The sequence below is a fragment of the Phalacrocorax carbo genome, chromosome 7 (genome assembly GCF_963921805.1).
Source record: "Phalacrocorax carbo chromosome 7, bPhaCar2.1, whole genome shotgun sequence".
NCBI lineage: Eukaryota > Metazoa > Chordata > Aves > Suliformes > Phalacrocoracidae > Phalacrocorax > Phalacrocorax carbo.
Genome location: NC_087519.1, coordinates 54,974,290 through 54,995,189, shown reverse-complemented (window position 1 = coordinate 54,995,189; position 20,900 = coordinate 54,974,290). Strand labels below are relative to the sequence as shown.

General features: G+C 38.7%; 1 protein-coding gene across 4 annotated transcripts in view; it reads right to left on the bottom strand.

Moving 5' to 3' along the window:
* Window positions 1-20,900, bottom strand: part of ATP11B (ATPase phospholipid transporting 11B (putative)) — a 68,159-nt gene that overhangs the window by 17,929 nt on the left and 29,330 nt on the right. For all 4 annotated transcript variants that reach the window (XM_064458069.1, XM_064458068.1, XM_064458067.1 and 1 more), the window contains exons 9-25: window positions 19,878-19,942; window positions 19,244-19,325; window positions 17,268-17,418; window positions 14,569-14,766; window positions 14,146-14,304; window positions 13,703-13,875; window positions 13,244-13,312; window positions 12,226-12,299; window positions 12,036-12,139; window positions 11,710-11,891; window positions 10,779-10,982; window positions 10,346-10,499; window positions 7,365-7,467; window positions 5,525-5,670; window positions 4,231-4,290; window positions 3,804-3,931; window positions 2,692-2,830 (exon numbers count right to left, since the gene is read on the bottom strand). In XM_064458069.1, the coding sequence (XP_064314139.1) occupies window positions 2,692-2,830; window positions 3,804-3,931; window positions 4,231-4,290; window positions 5,525-5,670; window positions 7,365-7,467; window positions 10,346-10,499; window positions 10,779-10,982; window positions 11,710-11,891; window positions 12,036-12,139; window positions 12,226-12,299; window positions 13,244-13,312; window positions 13,703-13,875; window positions 14,146-14,304; window positions 14,569-14,766; window positions 17,268-17,418; window positions 19,244-19,325; window positions 19,878-19,942 (2,191 nt within the window). The remainder of the gene's footprint in view (window positions 1-2,691; window positions 2,831-3,803; window positions 3,932-4,230; window positions 4,291-5,524; window positions 5,671-7,364; window positions 7,468-10,345; window positions 10,500-10,778; window positions 10,983-11,709; window positions 11,892-12,035; window positions 12,140-12,225; window positions 12,300-13,243; window positions 13,313-13,702; window positions 13,876-14,145; window positions 14,305-14,568; window positions 14,767-17,267; window positions 17,419-19,243; window positions 19,326-19,877; window positions 19,943-20,900) is intronic.

Genomic DNA, 20,900 nt, shown 5'->3' with positions numbered 1-20,900 from the left:
CAATTTTACAATTCAAAAATAATGGTGCCATTGTATTTTTCAAAGAAAATTCTAAGGAAAAGACACTTTGTTTCAAGGCTAATAAACACAAAATTAAGCTTCAATTCTAAAACACTGTATTCATCACTTTTGTATTCTCTTGCCCATGTAAATTAAACCATCAAAACTCTGAACAAGTCCTACAACAATAAAATCTCAGCTCGAACAACCAGGCAGGGATGCTGGGTTTGTAATCTATCTACACACATGCTACTCAGACACACGCTGCCATTCTACAAGAGGTCTAACTGCTCTGCTCTCGTAAGCAGTCTGGGTGCTGAAACTGAAGGCAGTGCTGTTTTGTGGCTGGTTTTGGCACCGACATACTGAACAATGACCCAACCCTCAACTTGGTATTTACTGGCAGCGAGCTAGGCAAGCAGGGAAAAAGGTACCACATGCAGACAGGCACAGGTCATCCTAGAGTAGATTTGTTAGTACAGTACAGAGGCATGAAACTGGGATTTACACAGTTGTAGTGCTTGTTACAGAGCTCTGCCAAAAAACCATCCCAACAGCCTGATGATAGATCTCGACTGTTTTTCTCATCTTTACCCAAGGTTTACCAAATTGAGGCAGCCATGAGTCTGGATTTACTGATAGTTTTACAGATCTCTGTTACAACATGTCTTCTGGAGCCTTCTATTTATTTTTCACACTGATAGCCATGTTTAAACAAGCAACATGCTTGCTGTTAGTGCTACAATAATAATCCTGAAGTAAAATTAAGACTACTGCTCCTGAGTTACCTGTGAAAGAAAGTGTCTTTGCTGTAACACTGCTCTCAATGGTCACAGAGTTAGAATGCAAAACGTGAACACGTTCTTGCCACCATTTTATTTTTGAACACATTTACGTGTGGATGCTGCATCCTTTAATCCTGTGAAGTAACAGATACAATATTTTGTATCTTCTCCTCTTCTAAACTCTTACCATTTGCCTGTTAGGTTTCAATATCTGACGACATGCACAGCATGAAAAGGGGGGGAGAAAAAAAGAACTAAAAGATCAAGTTGTTGCACAATGCATTGAGGTAAGCCTAACAAACCATCACCATTAACGCGTTATTTACAATCTTTTCTATTCTGCTTTGCTCCAAACTGACAACTTGGAATGAAAACGGGAGGCCTTGCACCGACAGTACCCGGTGTCGTACGTTCACCCAAAGCGATCGCTTCTTGAGAACTTCTTACGAGAAAGCACTTCAGCAGTACGCGAGTATGTCTTGCCCTTAACTTTGGCTTTTTCAGTCACACATGCAGTTTGCAACATACTTCATTCACCGTAGATATTTTACTGCAACACACAGTTCTACCAGTTCCAATAACCACCTTTTAGCAAACAGAGAGGCAGAGAGTAACTCCAAACAAATTCTAAGACTTTTTTTTTTTTTAAAGTTGCATAACAGAAAATGTGAGAAGCCAAAGAGCATCTGAAAGCTTTCTTTCCAGTATGCTCGTTCACTAACTATATTAATAAAAATCTTGAGGTTAATTTATGCAAGAAACCATTAGATGAACCTTCTCCATGAAGTCTGCATTGTAGACACACCGGTCTAGACTTATAGAATATAACCAGTCCCCAAACTAAACATTTGTTACTAAATAAAATGAAAGAAGTCTGTTCTTGCCTTGCGGGTGTTTACTAAGCAATTTTGAGGTGAGGTGCTTTGACAACTAAGACAGAGGCACAGAAATGCACTGATTCAGTGTAAAATTACTTCATTAGAAAAGCACTGAAGGTCCTTTACCAATTCACAAGAACTTCAAAGTCACACAGCTTGTAACAAATGCCAAGAGAGGACGCACTCATACCTCAGTTGTAAGAGTCATTTTAGTGTAAAGCACTATTTTAACGTTCTTATTGAACAGCTCATGATGAAACAGGCACTCCAGCTAGCTGCACCACTCCCCCTTCATTGCTCCTTTCTCTGCAGGGATGCTAACCACCAGTTCTCACACACTGATTTTAGTCACTTGAGACAATTCTGGCCAATTATCTGTTCATCATTATATAGAAAGCCCTTTTTTTGGCTAAACTTCCTGAGCTCATGCCCACGCCCTATCACCAGGTGACCACTGCGAATACAGCGTGATGCTATTTTTGTACCTTGTGCCATAACGTGCAACTCTACCAAGCGCTACACGAGAACCAGCAAGCACTTTATGCCAGTGGTAAGAATGGCATGAGAGAGGCAAATGTGTTTTTGCATTGCTACCTGTAATAGTTTTATGAGAGAAAAAACAGTAGCTAATTGTTCTAAATTGTTGTTGCCGTTGTTTGGCAGTGCAGTTAAGTCCAATTCAAAATGAGTTTTCACAGAATCACAGAATCTATAAATTCTCCTTTACTGAAGTTATGACATATGATTTTGACAAAGACAGCATACAAAACAAAACAAAGTTTAAGACAACCATAATACATTTATTGTCTTGAGAGATATGTTCTTCACAGACATATGCTTTTTGACACTGTCTTACAGTTGCCACACTAAGAAATATTACTCTTGAGAGCACACACTAATATTGGAAAAGTATCTTTGGTAGTGCATAAAAAGAAAATCTTAGATTTTTCTGACACAAGAGGATTTTTCAACAAAACATTAAGAAAAGTAACTAAAAATGTGGCAGAATAGTTCCTATGATATTGTACCTGGCCATTTCCCAGCAGAGAAGTGTCTTCTCCCATTAGAAGATACGAGCCGTAAAAGAAAACAAAGGCATGAAAGAAGCCCAAGATGGTCCAGTAAAGAAATGGTTTAAACCCCAGATGGGCATTTTTACTGATGTCTCTGCAGAAATAAAACAGACTTTGGATTTCAGATTGCCTTTATATAACCCATCAGCTATTCACATTGCATGACTGCTACTGCTTTGAATAAATGTAACTTTCAACAGCACCAAGATACATTTAACAAATGCTGACATATGAAAAAAAATGCATAAGTCATGGGCAAAAAAAGAACTCTGAGCTCTTGTGATTTGCCTCTGAATTATGCAGGGATCACCAGTGGCAGGGGTTTCTCTAACGGGTCACATTCAGAATAGCATAAACTAGAGTTCTCCTTCCTGGAGGAGGAATTGCAAGAGGAAGAAAAAGCCTCATCTGAAACTTGCCCCTTGTTCTGCTTAAGAAACCTTTAGGAAAAGAGAAACACCTGAGAGATGTCTTTTTTTACAAAAATACATACTCTTTCTCCAAAAAGCAGTATGCAATGCAACAGGCTACCACTGGGAGGACACCTAATTCTACAGGAAATCACTACCCCACTTAGTAAAGCATTTTCTGTGGCGATTCCCCTAGCCGCAGCGTCTTAGTTTTTCATTTGTATGTTTGAGTGATTTTTCACCTTCTACATGTAATGGAGGAGGTGGCTGTCAGTCATGTAAGCTGACCAAGCGCTCAGTTTTCTTCAATGTGTCTAACATAAAAAGATGCTTCTCTTAAAATACTCATATGCACTAACTTTTAGGATGAAAACTATGTAGCTGCAGTTCTTCCTCATCAAGATAGTTACTAAAAGTTGCATAAATTACAGATAAAAATGCTGTCGGAATGCATAACAGCAAGGTCAGACTTCTGCAGATGCCACTGTTGTTCTAAATGATAGAATCACAGAATCATTTAGGTTGGAAAACACCTCTAATATCAAGTCCAACCGTAAACCTAACACTGCCAAGTCCACCACTAAACCATGTCCGTCTTTTGAATACCACCAGGGATGGTGATGTGCTACTATGACAATGCATACAAGATATACGTACCGATAGAGCACAGGTTTACTCTGTAATACATGCGGGTGCACATGCTGTTCAAAAAGACTGTATATGAGGACAGGCAAGGAAGTGAAACAGATATTGTACAAAGTCAGGTACACACTGTCATAGAGCGTCTGAAAATGGAAATGAAAATTATTTTGAGTCTTGTAAAGAAAAAAGTTATTTATATTAAAATTTATTAGCACACTAACAGCAGCAACAAGTCACTGATTATGTGAATTTACTAGCTAGAAAAAAAGCTATCCTCACATAACCATCTAGTAACATCAAGCTGTCACATATAGAAAATGAAGCTGGATATTTAAGTGAAAATCTGTGCTGCTCTTGTGTAGTTCTTTCCCCTTTTTTCTTAAATTATTTACCCTGAGTGTTTCATACACATTTACCAAGATGTAAGGCATCCAATACTTACTTGTTGTGAAAACAAACAGAAGAACTGATATAAAAATTGTGGTGTAATAAAGCACACATTCTGGAAAAAGAAAAGTGAAGGAAATAGTTAATCCTCAGTATACGCCTCACAACCCTAAAACAAATTGCTAACTCTTAGAAGCTGGCAAAAAATATACAGGGAGAGCAAAAAGCATTTCAGCATTTTACTTGGCAAAGCGAAGTGCTATGGTTTGCTCAAGAGCATATTTTGTTTGTCCTTTGGGACAATGAACCTGAAAAATATAAATGTGTTTGATGAACACATCTCATTATGGGAGTAGAAGTGGTATTAAAGGAGGAGAAATCGATCCATTTTCCCCTCAGTTTCTTTTTAAGAATTGCAAAATAATTTCCACATTTTATTCAAGAAAGCCTGTGCCCTGCTCACGTGAGGTTTTTGCAGTAGACAAAACAGAAACCAAAACCTAGCACCATGCTGTTATCTTTAAATGAAAGCAAAGAACAGAAGATTAAAAGTGGCTTGGTAGCCAATACCAGAATCTCAGAGATTTCAAGTAAGATAGTGAATTTTGACTTCTGAGCAAAGCTGATGATCAAGTAAGGAAAAAAAAAAACAAACCACAAAACCAAAAAACCTCACAAAAGAAAAAAAAGAGGATGTTATTAGCATTTCCAACACCCCAGCCCAGGACTGAGGTCCCAGGCCTGTCCTCCCACCCCTCCCTTCAGCATTTTGCTTAAGCTCTCCCTGCTGCTCCGTGCCCAGAGCTCCCTGAGAGGTGTCCGGAGATAACTCGGTTGCTGGTGCTGACTTACTTGCAGTGTTTCACCTCAGGATTTCTGAAGTCAAGGCTGGGACCATTTTCTTACAGTGAGCCTGCTAGCAAAAAGCACGCTCTCTCCCCACATACTTTTTGCAGGGCCTTCCCTCCCTCAGCTACTTATTGTACTCCTTTTTCATTTTAAGATGAATGGATTTGGTTCATACTACATCAACAAACAAAAAAGGTTATACTTTTACATCTTGCTGAAGAATGTATTTCATTTCAAGCTAGTAATACTGCTTTCAGAGGGCAAACACATCTGCCTCTCAGCCCAGGCAAAGTCCTTGTGGTATTTAAAACCTACTTCTAGGTGGAAGCACTGACTTTCACAGTTAAACTACTGCATTTGGTTGTAAAATATTAAAAAAAAAAAAGCCCAGAAAACATGTTTGAACAGAGATATTTAACCCATTCCAAACAAAAATGTTAGATGTGGGAAAAAGTTACATACTCTTCTGTGAACTTCACTGGCACTCTTTGAAGACTTACCTTATAAAAAAAGTACTGTACAAGGGTTGCTATTCTAATATAGTAAAAGTGCCCATGGACAAAAAGCAACTTGGAGAGGAATTTAAACCGTGCTATTGCATAGTCACTGTTTCTTACAGCTTGTCTTCCTTCCTTGCCCATGATTCCTGTAGTATTTGGGAAACAACAGAGAACAGGTTAAACATTATAAAAATTAAAGTTAAAAAACCCCAACAACATACATCTGAAGCTACAGTTCTGTTTTTCTGCACTTCAACATTATAAAGACTTCAACTTTCAGTTCCAGGAGAAGACATTATTCCTGAGACTTAGAACAAAGGGAAACTGCTCATTTTATGCTGATTCGATTAAAAAAAAATAAACAAACAAACAAACAAAAAAAAAACCCAAAACACAAACAAAAAACACCACCACCAAAACCCACAAACAAAATACTGTTTCCATAACCTACGCTTAAGAAAAGATTTATAGGAAGTCACAGAGACAATAACACTCATACAAACACAAAATTCCCAAACCAAGCAAACCATTACCAGCCCATCATCAATAATCAATTTACTTAGTATGTTTTACTTCAGAGGTTTTTCTTATGGTGCTTTCTGGGAATAATGTATGACCGATATTCAACAGCACCATAAAAGAAACGCTGTCCTTACAATAGCAGTTTACTTTATCTGATGGGCTGACAATGCTTACCACAGCTGAACACAAATTCATTTCTAAAAACTATTAAGATTCGGATAAGCGTACAGAGTTTTTTTTTACAGAAGAAAAATGGCCCAGGATTCCTGAAAACCAGAAACTTAAAGTGCCAGTTGTTTTTGAAAGAGAATAGTCTAAAGGTCCCATCACCCTCCACAGCAAAGACTTGCTAGTTCTGGCCAACACACAAGTAACATCTACAAATTACTACACATGACAGTAAAGACTTGGTGATTTTATTTTTAACGAGCTTCAGTTGGTTGACAAACTAGCTGCAAAATAAAGCATTATTTGCTATTGGCCTGTAGCCTTCTCAAGCACACTATACCCATGGTATTAAAAATCATGGCCACATGATTTACATGATAAACATTATATACACCTTTTTAATCACAGAGGGAGACAGACTGAACATCCTGATGTACCAATACCTTCTGTAAGAACCTTCAACATTTACTATTTTAACAGACACCATCCGAAGTCAGTAAAGGAAATACCAGAACACTATGTGACACGTACCAACGGTTATGTTTTGTTTTGCACTCAGTTATAGAGCACAGAAGAAAAAAAAGAGTTTAAGAAGGTCTGGCCGGATAATAGAGAACAGTATAAACAGAAAACCACCAAGCTTAGGTGAGAATCAATAACAGCCTCTCAGGAGATCTAATGAAAGCCTGCTCCTCAAAGACAAACTAGACACAAATGGCATTTCTACAGTGATACAGGCATGCTGCAAACAGTGGCAGTTTAGTGCAAAGAAAGGTTTAAAGGTCAGGTTTACACAGGAACTTAGAATCCAACCATGTCTGCAGTTAGAGATATCCACTTCCAACATCCGGAGCAGAGTAATTCTGAGATTCAAGTTACGGTGTATCTTGGCTGTTCTTAAGGCAGCATTAAGCAGGACCTCTGATTATTGGTAGACCACCCAATAAGCCTAAGACTTCTGAGAGCAAACAGCCTTAAATTTTAAGTTTCACCAAAACCCTGCTACAACAGATGACTCAGGTTAACACCCTGTCATTCATAGGCACAAGAAGTTAGACGTTTATCTGTTTATGAACACTATTCATGATGCAATCCTCTACTAAGATTTGCATCTTATTTGCCTGTATCTCTTCTGACAAAAGAAAGTTACCTATGCCAACATGTGCTTCTTGTATCATGCTCACATCGTTAGCACCATCACCAATCGCCAGTGTTATAGGTTTCTCTGGAGATGTTTTTAACAGTCGCACTACCTGGAAAAAAACGGGGGGGGGGGGGGGGGGGGGGGGGAGCAGAATTTTTTCAGATTACACAGACAGTCTATCTACAAACCATGCCACTAACTGCCAAGTATCTCAGTTACCTACCTGCACATACAATTAAGGTTTTATGAATGTGCACACTTGGGTGCAAAACATCTTTGGCGTATCACACACACAAATTCAGCTTTAGAAAAGCTGCTTGCTTTGGGGCACAAACCTTATTGAAATATTATGCCTGCCTTGAGCTTATTTTGCTGCTCTTGACTATTTTATATCATAAAGTAAAAGTTGGAACAGAAAATTTACTTAGGGAGTAATCCAGATTTAATGCCCTTTACTAGACATGCCCAGATTCTTCACATCTTCAATTAATGGAACTAACCAGTGTAAAAGAGGAATCTGAAAAAAAAAAAGTGTTAGCTCAAAGATCAACACATGCTTTTATTAAGGAAAATAGTTTCTTTTTAAAGCAATTTCATTATCACCAATGGGTATTCTCTGCTGGAAAAGTCACCAAAGAAGGTATGACAGAAAGAGGGAAGGAAAAAAAAGTTTACATAGAAGGCTCTAAAGTCCTAAAAAGAAGGACAGTGATATCCCTTTAATGTAAGTGCCCACAATATTCTAAATAGGCAGGAGTTGGTTAGATGAGGTTTTTGGTTAGGGAGAATTAGTAATTCATTAACCTCCCAGAAGGCTCTAACTAACAGTAGAAGCTTCTCTAATTCAGTTGTAAACGGGCTGCAGAGGTAAAGGTGTGAATGCAGATCCAGAAGGTGGTCTAAAAGTGAAAAATATTTGTCTATTAAAATATTTGTCTATTAAAAAAATACTGCCCCAGAAAACCCGAAGTGGAAATAGCAGAGCAACACTGCATGACGTAAGTGGACACCAACTGTACTCAAATAACTGCGTTCTAGCTGGCAGCATCAGTGCACAGATTCATAGGAGCGGTAACTCACTTCACACGAGGAACACTACCGTCATTAAATACCGTCCACAGTTCAGAGAAATCCACTTGATTGTGGGAACGCATTCCCTAATTGCAGGTATTAATATTCAGGTTTAAAGGTTCCCCATTTGTAAGGGGTAATTATTTCAAGTACATTTAGGATTACGTCTTGGTAAGCAGCCTTAACGAGGTAGCAAGGCTGCAGTATGTCACCCAGATCAGTCCTCGTGATGCACTGAAGACAGCGGTAATTTAGATGTTCAAAAATCTAAGCGAAAAGGTCAAGACAAATCCTCTGGCAAATTTTACCAACAGCTATCAGCAGCAGCTCTGAATGACTGACATGAAAAGATGTGTAAAAAGGTTTCTGAGCCATAAACATGGAAAAATAAGTAGTGAGACCGCTAGCCGTATATGAACAAGCATTAAAGGAAAAATTGTGGGAAACACTGAGTTCCAGCTTAACCTCGGAATAAACCTCACAAAAAGTGCGCCTGCAGCACAGGATCAAATGCAAGACTAGAATAAACCCCCAGACCCTTCCTTCCCCACCCCTGCCTCCCATGTTGTATGGTGTTTGTCTCAGAGATTTGTATACTTCAGTGTTTAAAATTAAAAAGTCACTGCCATCAAAATTAGGATTTACTATATTCCTGACAAAAAACGGGAAACAATGGAGATTATCTGCTGGACAGGGTAAGAGTTAAGGAAAACATTATCGGCTGCTATCTGCCAAATCTGGCAGTACAAAACTTACTTATAAATCAAGTTAAATGTCAAAGTAAGAACAAGGACACAACATTGGCAAATAACTACACCTTAAAGAGAGGGGATGGCCAGAATTTGAGCAAAATGGCAAAAAAGCGGACACATCCAACAAATTTTCTCATAATAGTTACAAACAACTTCCTTTTAACATTTTATTGAAACTATTATTATACCACTTTTTACACACAGCTGAGCAGTTTTACAATTAAGTAGTTTTAAAAGTCTGGCTAAATGCTGGAAGCAGGAAGAGTGACCTCGAAACAAGTCACTCATGCGATAGTAAAACAGCCTGCCCTCTTTTGCATACCTAGTACCTCACATAAGGGTTTCCTAGGGCTTTAAGGTAAAGATGTCAAAAAGAAAAGGAAAAAAGACAAGGTGTAAAAGTAGAGTGGGCAACAGTGTCCTGTCAGAGGTTTAATATTACTGGAAATACATGCAAAAAGCCTTTAAAGCATACAGATAAGCTAAAATACACCAATGGAGGTATACAATTGACTTCAGTCAAAAAGAAAAAAATAGAAAAGAAGCATAAAATAATTTCAAAAGGAAAGAATAAATATTATAGCTCTTCAGAGCTTGGCTTTCTAGGTTAAACAACAACAACAAAAAAAATCACAAAATCTGAATTTGAACTTTATCCAGTCTGTATTTGAGTAAAATTAAGTGCATGTGAAGGAAGAATGGTCTTAGAGAGCATTATGGCAAATGTCCCCTGAAGATGGGGCCTCAGCTTCCCTGCCCTTCTACTTCCTCCTCAAACTTGGGCATTTTTTAAGTCTTTAGAGAAGCACATTTTTTTGTCTACAGCTTCACAAATTTTCAGTTTAGCTTTTTTTGGTTTGGAGAAATGATGGAAGAGGCAATGCAAGAAGCATGCAGGTGATCAGGATAGCTACCGCCTTACAGACAACTCAAGAGGCTGATTAAAGATTAGCCTTTTTCTTGCACAGCGGCAGTATTTTGACTCCCTCCTCCATCCACTTGCACATAGAAACTTCTGAGCAAACTACTCCAGATCAACTGAATTTAACAAAGATTCGGAAGTCACACAAAAGGGCAGGCAAACAAAGCAGTTCCGTAAATCCTTGCCTCCTCAAAGCATGATAAAAATACCTACAAGATAATCCCGATTATATTCTCACTTACCTTTGCTTTCTGAAGGGGTGCCATGCGACAGCACAACACTGCAGAACAGTTTTTGCAAACTTCCATGAACAGTTTTTCATGTTCCCTGAGTGCAAGGGAGAGGCTGGTCCCATCCACAACCAGTCCATGCTGGATAACATGGTCTTCCTTTATTCTGTTCAGGGACAAAAACGTTGGCTTTGCAATGGTGTGATGGAAAAATTTAAATTTTGTTATGAACTACGCCGTTGCCCTTACAATAAACAAAGAAGTTAGCCTGTTAGACAGACTGCTTCTTCAAGTCTGCTATTATATTGGTAAATAAATTTCTAAAAAGGCAGCTTTGTGTGGCTGGCACATATATCAAAGAGATTGGAGATTGTCATAAAATTTGAAAATAAAAGAAAACCAAGCTAAGCTCATCACTGAGATAATGACGTTTCAGGTGTTTTACCTTTTGGCTAGCTGCCTCAGCTGCTCTGCGCACGTACTGTCTGACTTGTGCTGCACAAGCTCAAGGATGTTCATGGTTCTATGAAAGTGTCCACATGATAAACTGACACTAACAGCCGTTTCGTGCTTATCTCCAGTGAGTACCCACACTTTGATACCAGCCAACCTGAGCGCTTCTATGGTTTCCTGGACTTTCTCCTGCAGTCTAGAAACAAGAAAAATCTTAAATAACCAATCAAACATGACACACAAAAAGAGCTCACACTGTAACTCCACGTAACTTCTGCAACCTCTCTGTCACGACCATTTAAGAGTGCATTTCCAATGTTACATACATTTTCAGAGAACAACAGTCTGGCAGATGACATTCTGTTACTAGCAGTAAAATGAAGGCCTTGAAACAAAAATTGAACTTCAATCCTGCTACGTGATCAAAAAATTTGTAATAAGCGTATCTTCATTTAAATTAAGTACCACTCCTGCATTTGAGAAGCTTTAAATAGTCCACAATTACTATCTACTGTGGTACATGAAAAGCTTTTAAGTACTCCATCTGTACACTCCAGTGTACAACACACCCTCTGACTTGGAGAATACACACTACACAAGCAGAAGGCTTTGTTAACTAGCTACATATAGGTGTTTTCCCAAGGAAGTAGCCGTTAGCCTAAATATTTACTGCAATTATTCCGTTTCACATACATTAAATCTCTCCTGATGAAGCACACTGTGTACCATCATTAAGACAAAATCAGTTGGTACTACACGTGTTTTGAACACTCCTCAATGCAAAGAGTGGTAAACATACTAAACAAGAATAGCACAAAACCTTTTGTCGCGGCAGGAGAGTTTTTCATGGCACGCATATTTCAGTTATAAATCCTGAACTCTTTACGTTTCTGAGTGTAGTTAGCAGAAACTCCATTACATACTTGTCTTCTACTCCTGTAGCCCCAAGTAATTCCAGATCCCTTTCTATGAAGTTGAATACATCTGCTAATCTTTCCTCCCGTTGTTGTAAGGCAGTCCTGGCCTCATGAAGGCGCTTGCCAATTTCTTGATACTCCTCAGGTGTGAATCTTCTGTAGGCAACACACAAAGTTCGTAGTCCTTTCTGTGAGAAAACAAATGACTACATTCAGAGTCCACAAGATTCTGATCTAACACAAAGCTGTCACCTGCAATTTGTTCACTTCAAGTCACAGATTTTGTACCAGAAGAATTTTCTTCTGACAGCTGGGCAAGCATATGCACTTACCAAAGCAAATTCATCCACATGTATCCTTGTTTTGTCTATTTCTCCACTCTTACTACGAGGAAGAATGGAAGATTCTGCTCCCTTTGTGAATAAAAGCTTTTCCCCTAAAAAGTAAAATAGAACAGAAATTAAGAATACATACTATTTAAGAAGTTCTCAACTACAGCTTGTGCAGCTCCTGGTGACTTACCTGAGGGACTCTCTACAATGACACTCATTCGTCTGCGATTTGGATCAAACTCCAAAACATGAAGCAATTTATACCTGTATTTTGTGTTTTAATAGAAGAGAAGGGGGAAAAAAAACATTTTTAGAAATAGATTTCCAAAATATGATTACGTATATACTCTTACTCTATAGAGCTCTCCCCAAAGTGTCATTTTCACATAGAAACTCTAAAAGTAGTGCTACCATTGTTGAGCAACAATCACTGTTATCAATGTTTGTGCAATCAATTGCTTTTCACCACTTTTTTTTCTTACAGAATGAAATTGAGTATTTATATATTCCTCCACCAATAGCAACAGTTTCCTGAACACTAGCTTTACATCTGAAGATTACAACAGCTCCTCTTTACTCGTTTATCCTTCTATCATTACTGCAAGTGTACCTTTGAAAACTAACACTTGCAAACAATCTACACAGTCAAAAAAGAGTGTATGTTCCCTGATAACTGGACTATTTTTGGTTATGTTACCACTAGCTTATAAAATTATTTTTAGACATTTAAGTTCAAATTTCTGCCAACTGACACAGATCAAATGTATAAAAGGTGTTACGACATATTGCAGATATGCGGTTATTAATAATATTTCTACTCATCTTGGGAAAGTTTAAAATACGTAATTAGATTATGCCTACATGAGACTGAATCTGGGAACTGCTAGAGCTGAGAGCACAAACTGTAAGGCTTGAAAAAGCAATCCAGTTTTCCAGGTCTGCTACAGTCTCGGCCTTTGAGGAATGGGCAAAGATACAAACTATTATAATACACACCTACACTGCGTAACTCACAAATTCTTGCATCTCAGTTTCAACTGGTAAAGAGTAAGATGCAAGCTGTCTTGAAGACATCAAGGGAAAAGCATTAAATAGAGCACACTGTGGAAAGGCAAGGCTTTCTTACAGAGAGGATTAAGAGGAGAACATTACATTAATCTTCACTACTGTTCTGTCCTTCAAAACAAATAAGGAATAAAACCAAATACCTTTCCAGTTTTCCAAGACTTTTTACTTCCATACTGTACTCACTAGTTCCAGTAAATACTACTCCAACCCTAACAAGAAAAGAAAATATACATTTAGTCATTGCTTTAGGCATAATCCCAGGGTGGGGGGAGAAGAAAAGAGAGAGGGACTCTCATACCCCATTATTGCTCCTTATTTCTAGAGAAAGATGAAGAATGCCCACTTTCTACAATATTTTAACAGTAACATACTCTGTCCACTACAATTTCTCAAGTATTTCCATAAGTATTTTAAATCACCACTTTATAATATGCCTAGGTTTTCGTGTATTTTATTTCTGTATGTTTTCATAGTAAACTGACAGTGCCATGCCCTAGGCTTTACAACCTTTCTGAGCAATTTTTAACGTTGCTTTTACCACGAGTTGCCTGCCCTAGTAGGCAATTTCTACACTAGACAATTTTGGCAGTACAACCCACCGGCTTGCAGCTTCAACTAAAGCTTTCTCATCTGGTGAAGAAGCATAATACTCCAAAGGAGATGCTATGCCACCGGCATGCCAGGGACCATCAGCACCATCTGTTTGATCTGCATTTATCTGCACTGTGTGACAAAGACAAACTGCTTTCAAGAAGAGTTCTTCCTCTTTCGTCTATAAAAGAGAAAAAAAACCATTATTTGTAACATTTACATATCAACCCAGTTTTGTTTTTACTTAAAAATCTGCCCAGTATTCCATGTTAAAGAATCACATCTCAACATGCTTAATAAATCGTTTGCTTAGTAGCACTTAATAGCTTCAAACTATTCAGAAATTCTGATTTTTGAAAAAAAAAAAAAACGCTAATGCTAGAAGAGTATTTCTCTGAAATAAAACGCTTTCCATCTAGGATGCCTAAATGGAACAACAAAAAAGTCTTACCAAACTATGCCTATTTCCATCCGGAGAATCTTCAGAAAACCCCTCTGGAGTTAGTTTACCATTGACCTCTTGGTACTTTATGCCATTAATGGAGCACTCCCGAAACTGCATCTCATTTTCAGTTAATGTCCCAGTTTTGTCTGTAAACACATACTCTACCTTTCGTAAAATAAAATAAAAAACAGCCTTGGAGTTGCATGTATTTTTTAGACGAAAAAAAAATCTCAGCTCACACTCTATACCACATACTTTTGTTTGATCAATAAAAAAGTTGTTTTACCATCAGATATTTATACCTTATTTTTACATTAATTGTAAAGCAGAGTGCAGCCAGTAAAGTCTGCAGCAATGAATTTTCGTATTTAAAAAGAGGTACAAAATAGACGGTTAAAAAAAAGTAGAAACAACATTTTTTTACTCTACCTGTCCCAATTCCTCATTGAGGTCTGAAGTATTTACTTGTGCTCTCTGGTTTGTTTCTTCGTGATAGAGGTCAAGATCCCAACCAATAAAAAAAGAGCCAAGAAATTTCTGCATCTCAACAGTCACATAAAGTGAAATAGGTATGATAAAATTGTAAAGTACCAGAAAAGCAAGAAAATCTGAAATAAATCTCAGAATCTACAAGAGAAAAAAAAGAGAAAAATTGAAGGTTACTGCAGTGATCAGGTGAAACATGGTTACTTAGTTATGTTTCAATATGCATGAAAAATGACAAATGGACAGAGTCAGAGGAGACGAGTCCTACGTCTATGTGAGCGAGACAACACACAGAGTGACAATGCAGGCACTTCCAGGTTGTCCCAGTAACGCGCCTTCAGACTGATGGAAAAAGGCTGCCTTAAGCTATAACTGGATGCTTCAAATCTCAAGATCATTAATTTTTGTCCTTTCAACTGAATCTGTCAGGAAGGCTGCCAATTAATATTAACTATCACGGCGATTCTGTTTTCCAACAGGTCTCTTGAATGAGTTGGGTCTGAAAAAATGAATGTGTTTCTTGTTCCATCGAACAGCACATTCATAGGCTTTTCTAAAGAACCATGAACTGCTGAAGGCAAGCAACTGATATTCCACGTTGTCAGAGGAATCTGCAACCGTTCTGCATTGGTTTAGGACAGCAGGGCAACAAGAGGGTTCCTCTCTACTGGCATTCCCCAGTGGCATGGGTGATGCAGACTACATGACAAGGAAGAGACCATGTGGATTTTAATGGCACAGACTTCAAATCATTGTGTTCAACACGTACGTTTCAGGTAAACAGCTACGTAATAGGATAGAAATTTCTCTTTATTAGGTATGACAATTTTAACAGACTCTGAAATGCAACATTACAGCCTCTTTGAAGTCTCTTTCATTTGCACCACAAACTCAGTATCTAAATTGTACTTTGGGAAGACTCTTACCAATACTTGAATATTGAGCAAGGGAGATTAGAGATGAGAAAAACTGGGACATCTCTTTCTGCTCTACCAGATATTGATGTAGGAGAACATTTTGAAGACAGGGAGTATAAAAGTAGTCAACAGTTTGCAAAGCTAAATGTCTGTTCTTACTAATTAGGGAGTGTTGCTATAACTACTTAGAAGTCAGTACCAAAAATTAAGGTGCCTGACAAAAACTCAGGAAGTTGTGCCTGAAGAGACCTTCTAAACTAAACCAAAAAAGGCAAAGACTGAGAACAGTAATTAATGTAAGAGAAGATACACTGAGAAGTGACAATAAGGTTAGCGCGTTTCTTCAAGCGCTATTAAATAACAATCCGCAGAACACAGGACAGATGAACAGAGAGAGCACGCCAATAAGGATGTCAGCATATTGAGAAATGCAAAGCAGATTGTGGAAGTAAACAAGGGAGAGAGAAAAAAGAAAGACATGATAGGAGAGTGACATTGCAGAAACACAGATGGCTCCATATGCTGCTGAAGGCAAAGGTAAAACCAGAAAGATTGCTTCAAACAGTTGAAAGTGCATTAAGTGGGTGCAGGTACTAAAACAGAAGTCACTAAACAATCTGAAAAGTTTTAAACTCATTTAGCACCTTTCAACAGCGACACTTTTAGATACGATTATTTTAGAATTCATCGAAAAGCTGAATTAATAATTTTAAATAAGACATGGCATTGAGATAAAGGTATTTCTCCAGTAAACCACAAATCCACTTTGTATGACAAGCTTCTGAGAAAGTTGCATGTTCTATTGAAAAGCCAGTAAACTCTTAACTCTCCTTGAATTACTTCTCTTTCTTTCCTGAACCACTAGGTATTTCACTCTACTTGTGAAGCAGAGCAGAACTCTGCTGACTTGGGATTTGGACCTTTTTGCACACACGGCACCTAGTGAGCACATTCAATTCTCAACTCTCGGGGAGATGGGGAGGGTGTGAGGAGTTGTGGATGTTAACCATCTGATACCACATCACATGTGGAAACTGAGTTTCCAATTCTTCTGTTCTTTGAAAATCCCCTCTACTTCTTAGCATCAGCTACAGCCAGCTCCTCAACTGCTTTGGAAGAAGGGAGACTCATACAGAAACAAAAAGTTAAACAGGACACAAAAATACAGAATGGTTGAAAAAAGACACTTCTCAGAACTGCAGACTTAAGGATCAGTTGGAAGTATCCCTCCAACCTCTACAGAAAAGTGAGAAAGCAAGCAGGAGCTTGAGCAAAATTACAGCCTTACAATGTTGTCTGAACAATCTCAACATCACAGAATGTCCAAAATGCCTGAACTGTGAAATCACTGCAATGGAACGTGGCACAAGGACAGCCATCCTCCTCTTATTTAAAGAATGACAAAAGAGATCCAAATGAATAATAACTATAATAAGAACACAGCACATTAGAAATCTGTCCTAACAAACCCCCAAATTTCCAAAAATCTTGGCCTTTTCATAAAGGAAGAAAGAGTCCAACCAGCAACAGTGCTAAGGTATTCCTACACAAGGGTGAGGCTACATAGGACTAACTCTCTCAAAAATACTAAGACAACAGCAGAGAGACTTGCAAGTGGCTCATGTGGTAGTTACACCTATACCCAAGAACAGACACATAAATACCTCATTCAGTATATAGTGGTTGAGGGTTCCTCAGACATGCAACTGGGTAGAACTACATTACCTTACTGCTGTTTCTTTCATGCTCTGTTTTTTCGTTATACCAAGGCTCATCCCATTTTTCTTCAGCTTGCCATGCATATTTTAAAATAGTGCTCAGAATGGCTTCGAAGAGGAGGATTATTAGATAAATAATCAAAAAGGAATTCATGGACCTGCAAAGAGGAAAAAAGAAGAAGTGCCGCTTCAGTTAATTTTACTTAATCTGTTGACACACCGTGGTTAGATGAATTGATCAGAAACTTACTGGACAATTTTTTTTAAAAAATGCATCCTGTGGTTGATATGGATATAAAGTGTCTATGTGACTAGCAGGCGACAGAAGTGAAAAGAAATTCTACGTCTGGTAAAGATATACTCTTCAAATAGCAATAGGAAGACTCAATTAAGGCGCAAGAATACCCAAACAGCTGACTTGTGCCACACCTTGTGCCACAGTGTGACATGTCCAAGATTCTGGGGGCCGACTTATCCTTCTCCTCTTCCCTGAGTATCTAGCAAGGCTGTGAAGGCAGTACAACCAACCAGAGTGGAAATGCAAGGCTGCACCTTTTTCTTCAGTTAGCACTACCACATGCGTCTTGCTATTTAACCCAGGCCATGCTATACCAGGATGTAGTCAAACTTGCCTCTATATTCTGTAATGCTAGCCAGACTGTCTTTCCACCCTTTGCTCTGATAACTGAATTTTTCCTGTGCACTCTACAGTTCTATTTGTGTCTGGCTACAGAAGAATAATCAATCCCATGTTTGCAAAAGAATGCCAGGAGGCTATCTCAGATTTTCAGTAACTAGAATAAAGGCAACATATCAGAACTCTTTTTCCTTTTGTAAATAATTCACGAGGTGTGCTGGTTTTGGCTGAGAAGGGGTTAATTCTCCTCACTGTGGGGTCGGCTACCTTTCCAGCTTCCCGCGCTCTGCTGCATGGCGGGGGGCGGGGGGGCTGGGAGGGGCGGGGCCATGGTGGGGGCGGCTGACCCCGACTGGCCAATGGCAGGTTCATTCCATACCACGTGACACCATGACCAATATATTGAGGTGGGGGCAGTTGCAGGGGGAGCGTGGAGGCAGCGCGGCGTCGGGTTGGCGGGCGGCGGGCGGCTGCGGCGCAGGCAGTTTGTTCCGGCGGTTCGTTCCCTCTCTTCCCCTCCCTTCCCCCCCCCCCCCCGGGGCTTTGCGCCTCTCGTTGTTCTCCTTTACATTGCATTTCTACTGTTGTTTTCTTTTAATTTTAATTATTAAACTGTTCTTATCCCAACCCACGAGCGTTACCCTTCTGATTCCCTCCCCCATCTACTGGTGGGGAGTGAGCGAGCGGCTGTGCGGGGCTGAGCTGCCGCTAAACCACGACACGAGGTTCAACATATAAATATCTATTATAGTAACACTTACCCCATAACTACAAGCAAAGATTTTTAAAACTGAGCCTCTGGCTTGTGCTAGAAGCAAGATTCATTGCAAAACGTATCTAGACAGACTATATCCTTTAGACTACATGAACCAAGCTATTTTCCATTATATCAAATACTACCATTCAGGACAAAGATTTGTAAGGGATTAAGACTTCATTTCAATTCATCCTCTTTAACGGCGTGATGCAGTTTTACAGTAAAGGATGCAGAGAAGAGCAGAGGCTGGGACTGTTGTGAAAACTATCTCTGAGCATCTCATTCAAACAGTATTTCACCTACCATTAAATGATCTCCGCATCTCAAAAACAAACCTCCCTAGCTAACGTCTGCTTTAGTCCTTTTTAAGCTTCAGTATTTCAACCTTGTACACACTGAAAGAATCAATAAAGGATGAAGTATCAAGAAACAGGTTTTATACCTTTATAGCTTCCTAATGAAGACAAAGCAATTACACTCTCTTCCCTTGCCTACAACCCAATGACGAGACCATCAGGGTTTTAAAGTTACCGAGGAAAAACTAAGTTAAAACTCTACAAATAAGAAAGATATTAGAAAATAAACATACTTTTCTACTGCTGACCGTTTCTGAGATTTACTCTTGTAATTTAATGCCATCTTTGTCTCCATACCTGTATACACTGCAACACCTGGGAAGGAAGGAGGGGAACAGAGAGTTATACTTTATTATCTGCATATATAAAATTTGCAGAATTTGTGTAAAAGACATAGGATAAAATCAAGAGGTGATATTACTTTTGTGTTTACTTGAGTACAATGGTGACAGTATTTAAGTATTTGCAATATTCCGCTTTAGTAAAACAGTACTGCTGAAGTAATTTTAACACCTACTAAAATGCTGTTCATTATTATGACTGTACTGCTCTTCAATACGTATTTTATGGAAATCAGAATGGCAAATCTCAGGAGAAAATCTTGAGCAATGGGTAACAGTAACAACAGTCATTTATCCATTTAAGTTAAGTTATTCCTTTATGAAACCACTTCAAATATTTTCAGAGTAGAGCCGGAACTTTATATCCTTAGAGATTATTCAGCATAGTATCATTACTTTCATCTATAATCAAATCTCCTCAGGTAACAGTCAGCAAGATTATTACAATTTCTTCAGTGCAAGTAGAATTAAACCACAGTTCATCAAAATGCTTTAGGACGTTTTAAATATTCAGATGTCTACACACCAAATATTTCTTTAGTGTTTTTTAATCTTGCTCCACGAAGTAAGAGACTTTCAGGCCCAAGAGGTCTAAAAAGAAATAGACATAACAGCATTTAGAAGTTAGCTGTTCTGCATTCTGTGGGACTAGCGAAAAGCAGTTTCCTACATGAAGTCATCCTATATCCCCTAAGAATTGCCACCGCAACAACTCCAACCCCACCTTCATTTAGGTTCATCTTCAATACTGTTACCGCTTTTACCACACCTCACCCACACATCTCCATAGAGCTCTCAGTTTCCTTTCATGTCTCCTTTGGTCACTGCCATACTCTCCCCACCACTGTTCAATACCTGGCCATTTCTTGTGAGACATTTCCCTGTCTTTATTTCAAACCACAACCTTTCTCACTCCTAATCTTCCTATTTTCTCTCCTGTCCTGTTGTGGTGGTGGGGAGAAGTGAATGAGCAGCTGTGTGGATGCTTGGCTGCTAGCTGGGGCCAGCCCAGCTGGCAATCCTCTGAAGAAGTCCACATGGAGGTCTGTACGTGGCTTCACACCTTCATTTTCGTATTTTCACACGTGTTTAGGCATGTGCTACTTGCTAGGACTGCACAGGGAAAGGTTGGGAGCACATGACTATGTAGCTTTGTGTGCACACAATTTTGTGTTGACTGTTACAGATGTAAGCACTTGTCTTTACAGTCCAGGTGGTGCAGTAGTTTGAAATATATACTAAAATCTAAAAATCTGCAGCAGTGGCTTTGTTAAAACAGACCAATAATTTCTAGGATTTTCAGCTGCAAAAACACCTGCTCAGTGCCTCTGATAAACAGATGACGGGGATCATAATACACCACTGGAAAATGTTTAAGATCAATAAATGCTTTAAATAACAAATAGCAACAAAGTTATCAGCTGATTACCAGTGCCTAAAAATTACCCCCTTCAAAACTGCCACTCTTTCCAGAACGGTCCTATTAAATCTGAAAAACTTTTTCAATAATTTTTTTTAACTCCTCTCCATCTGAAGTATACAGCTACAA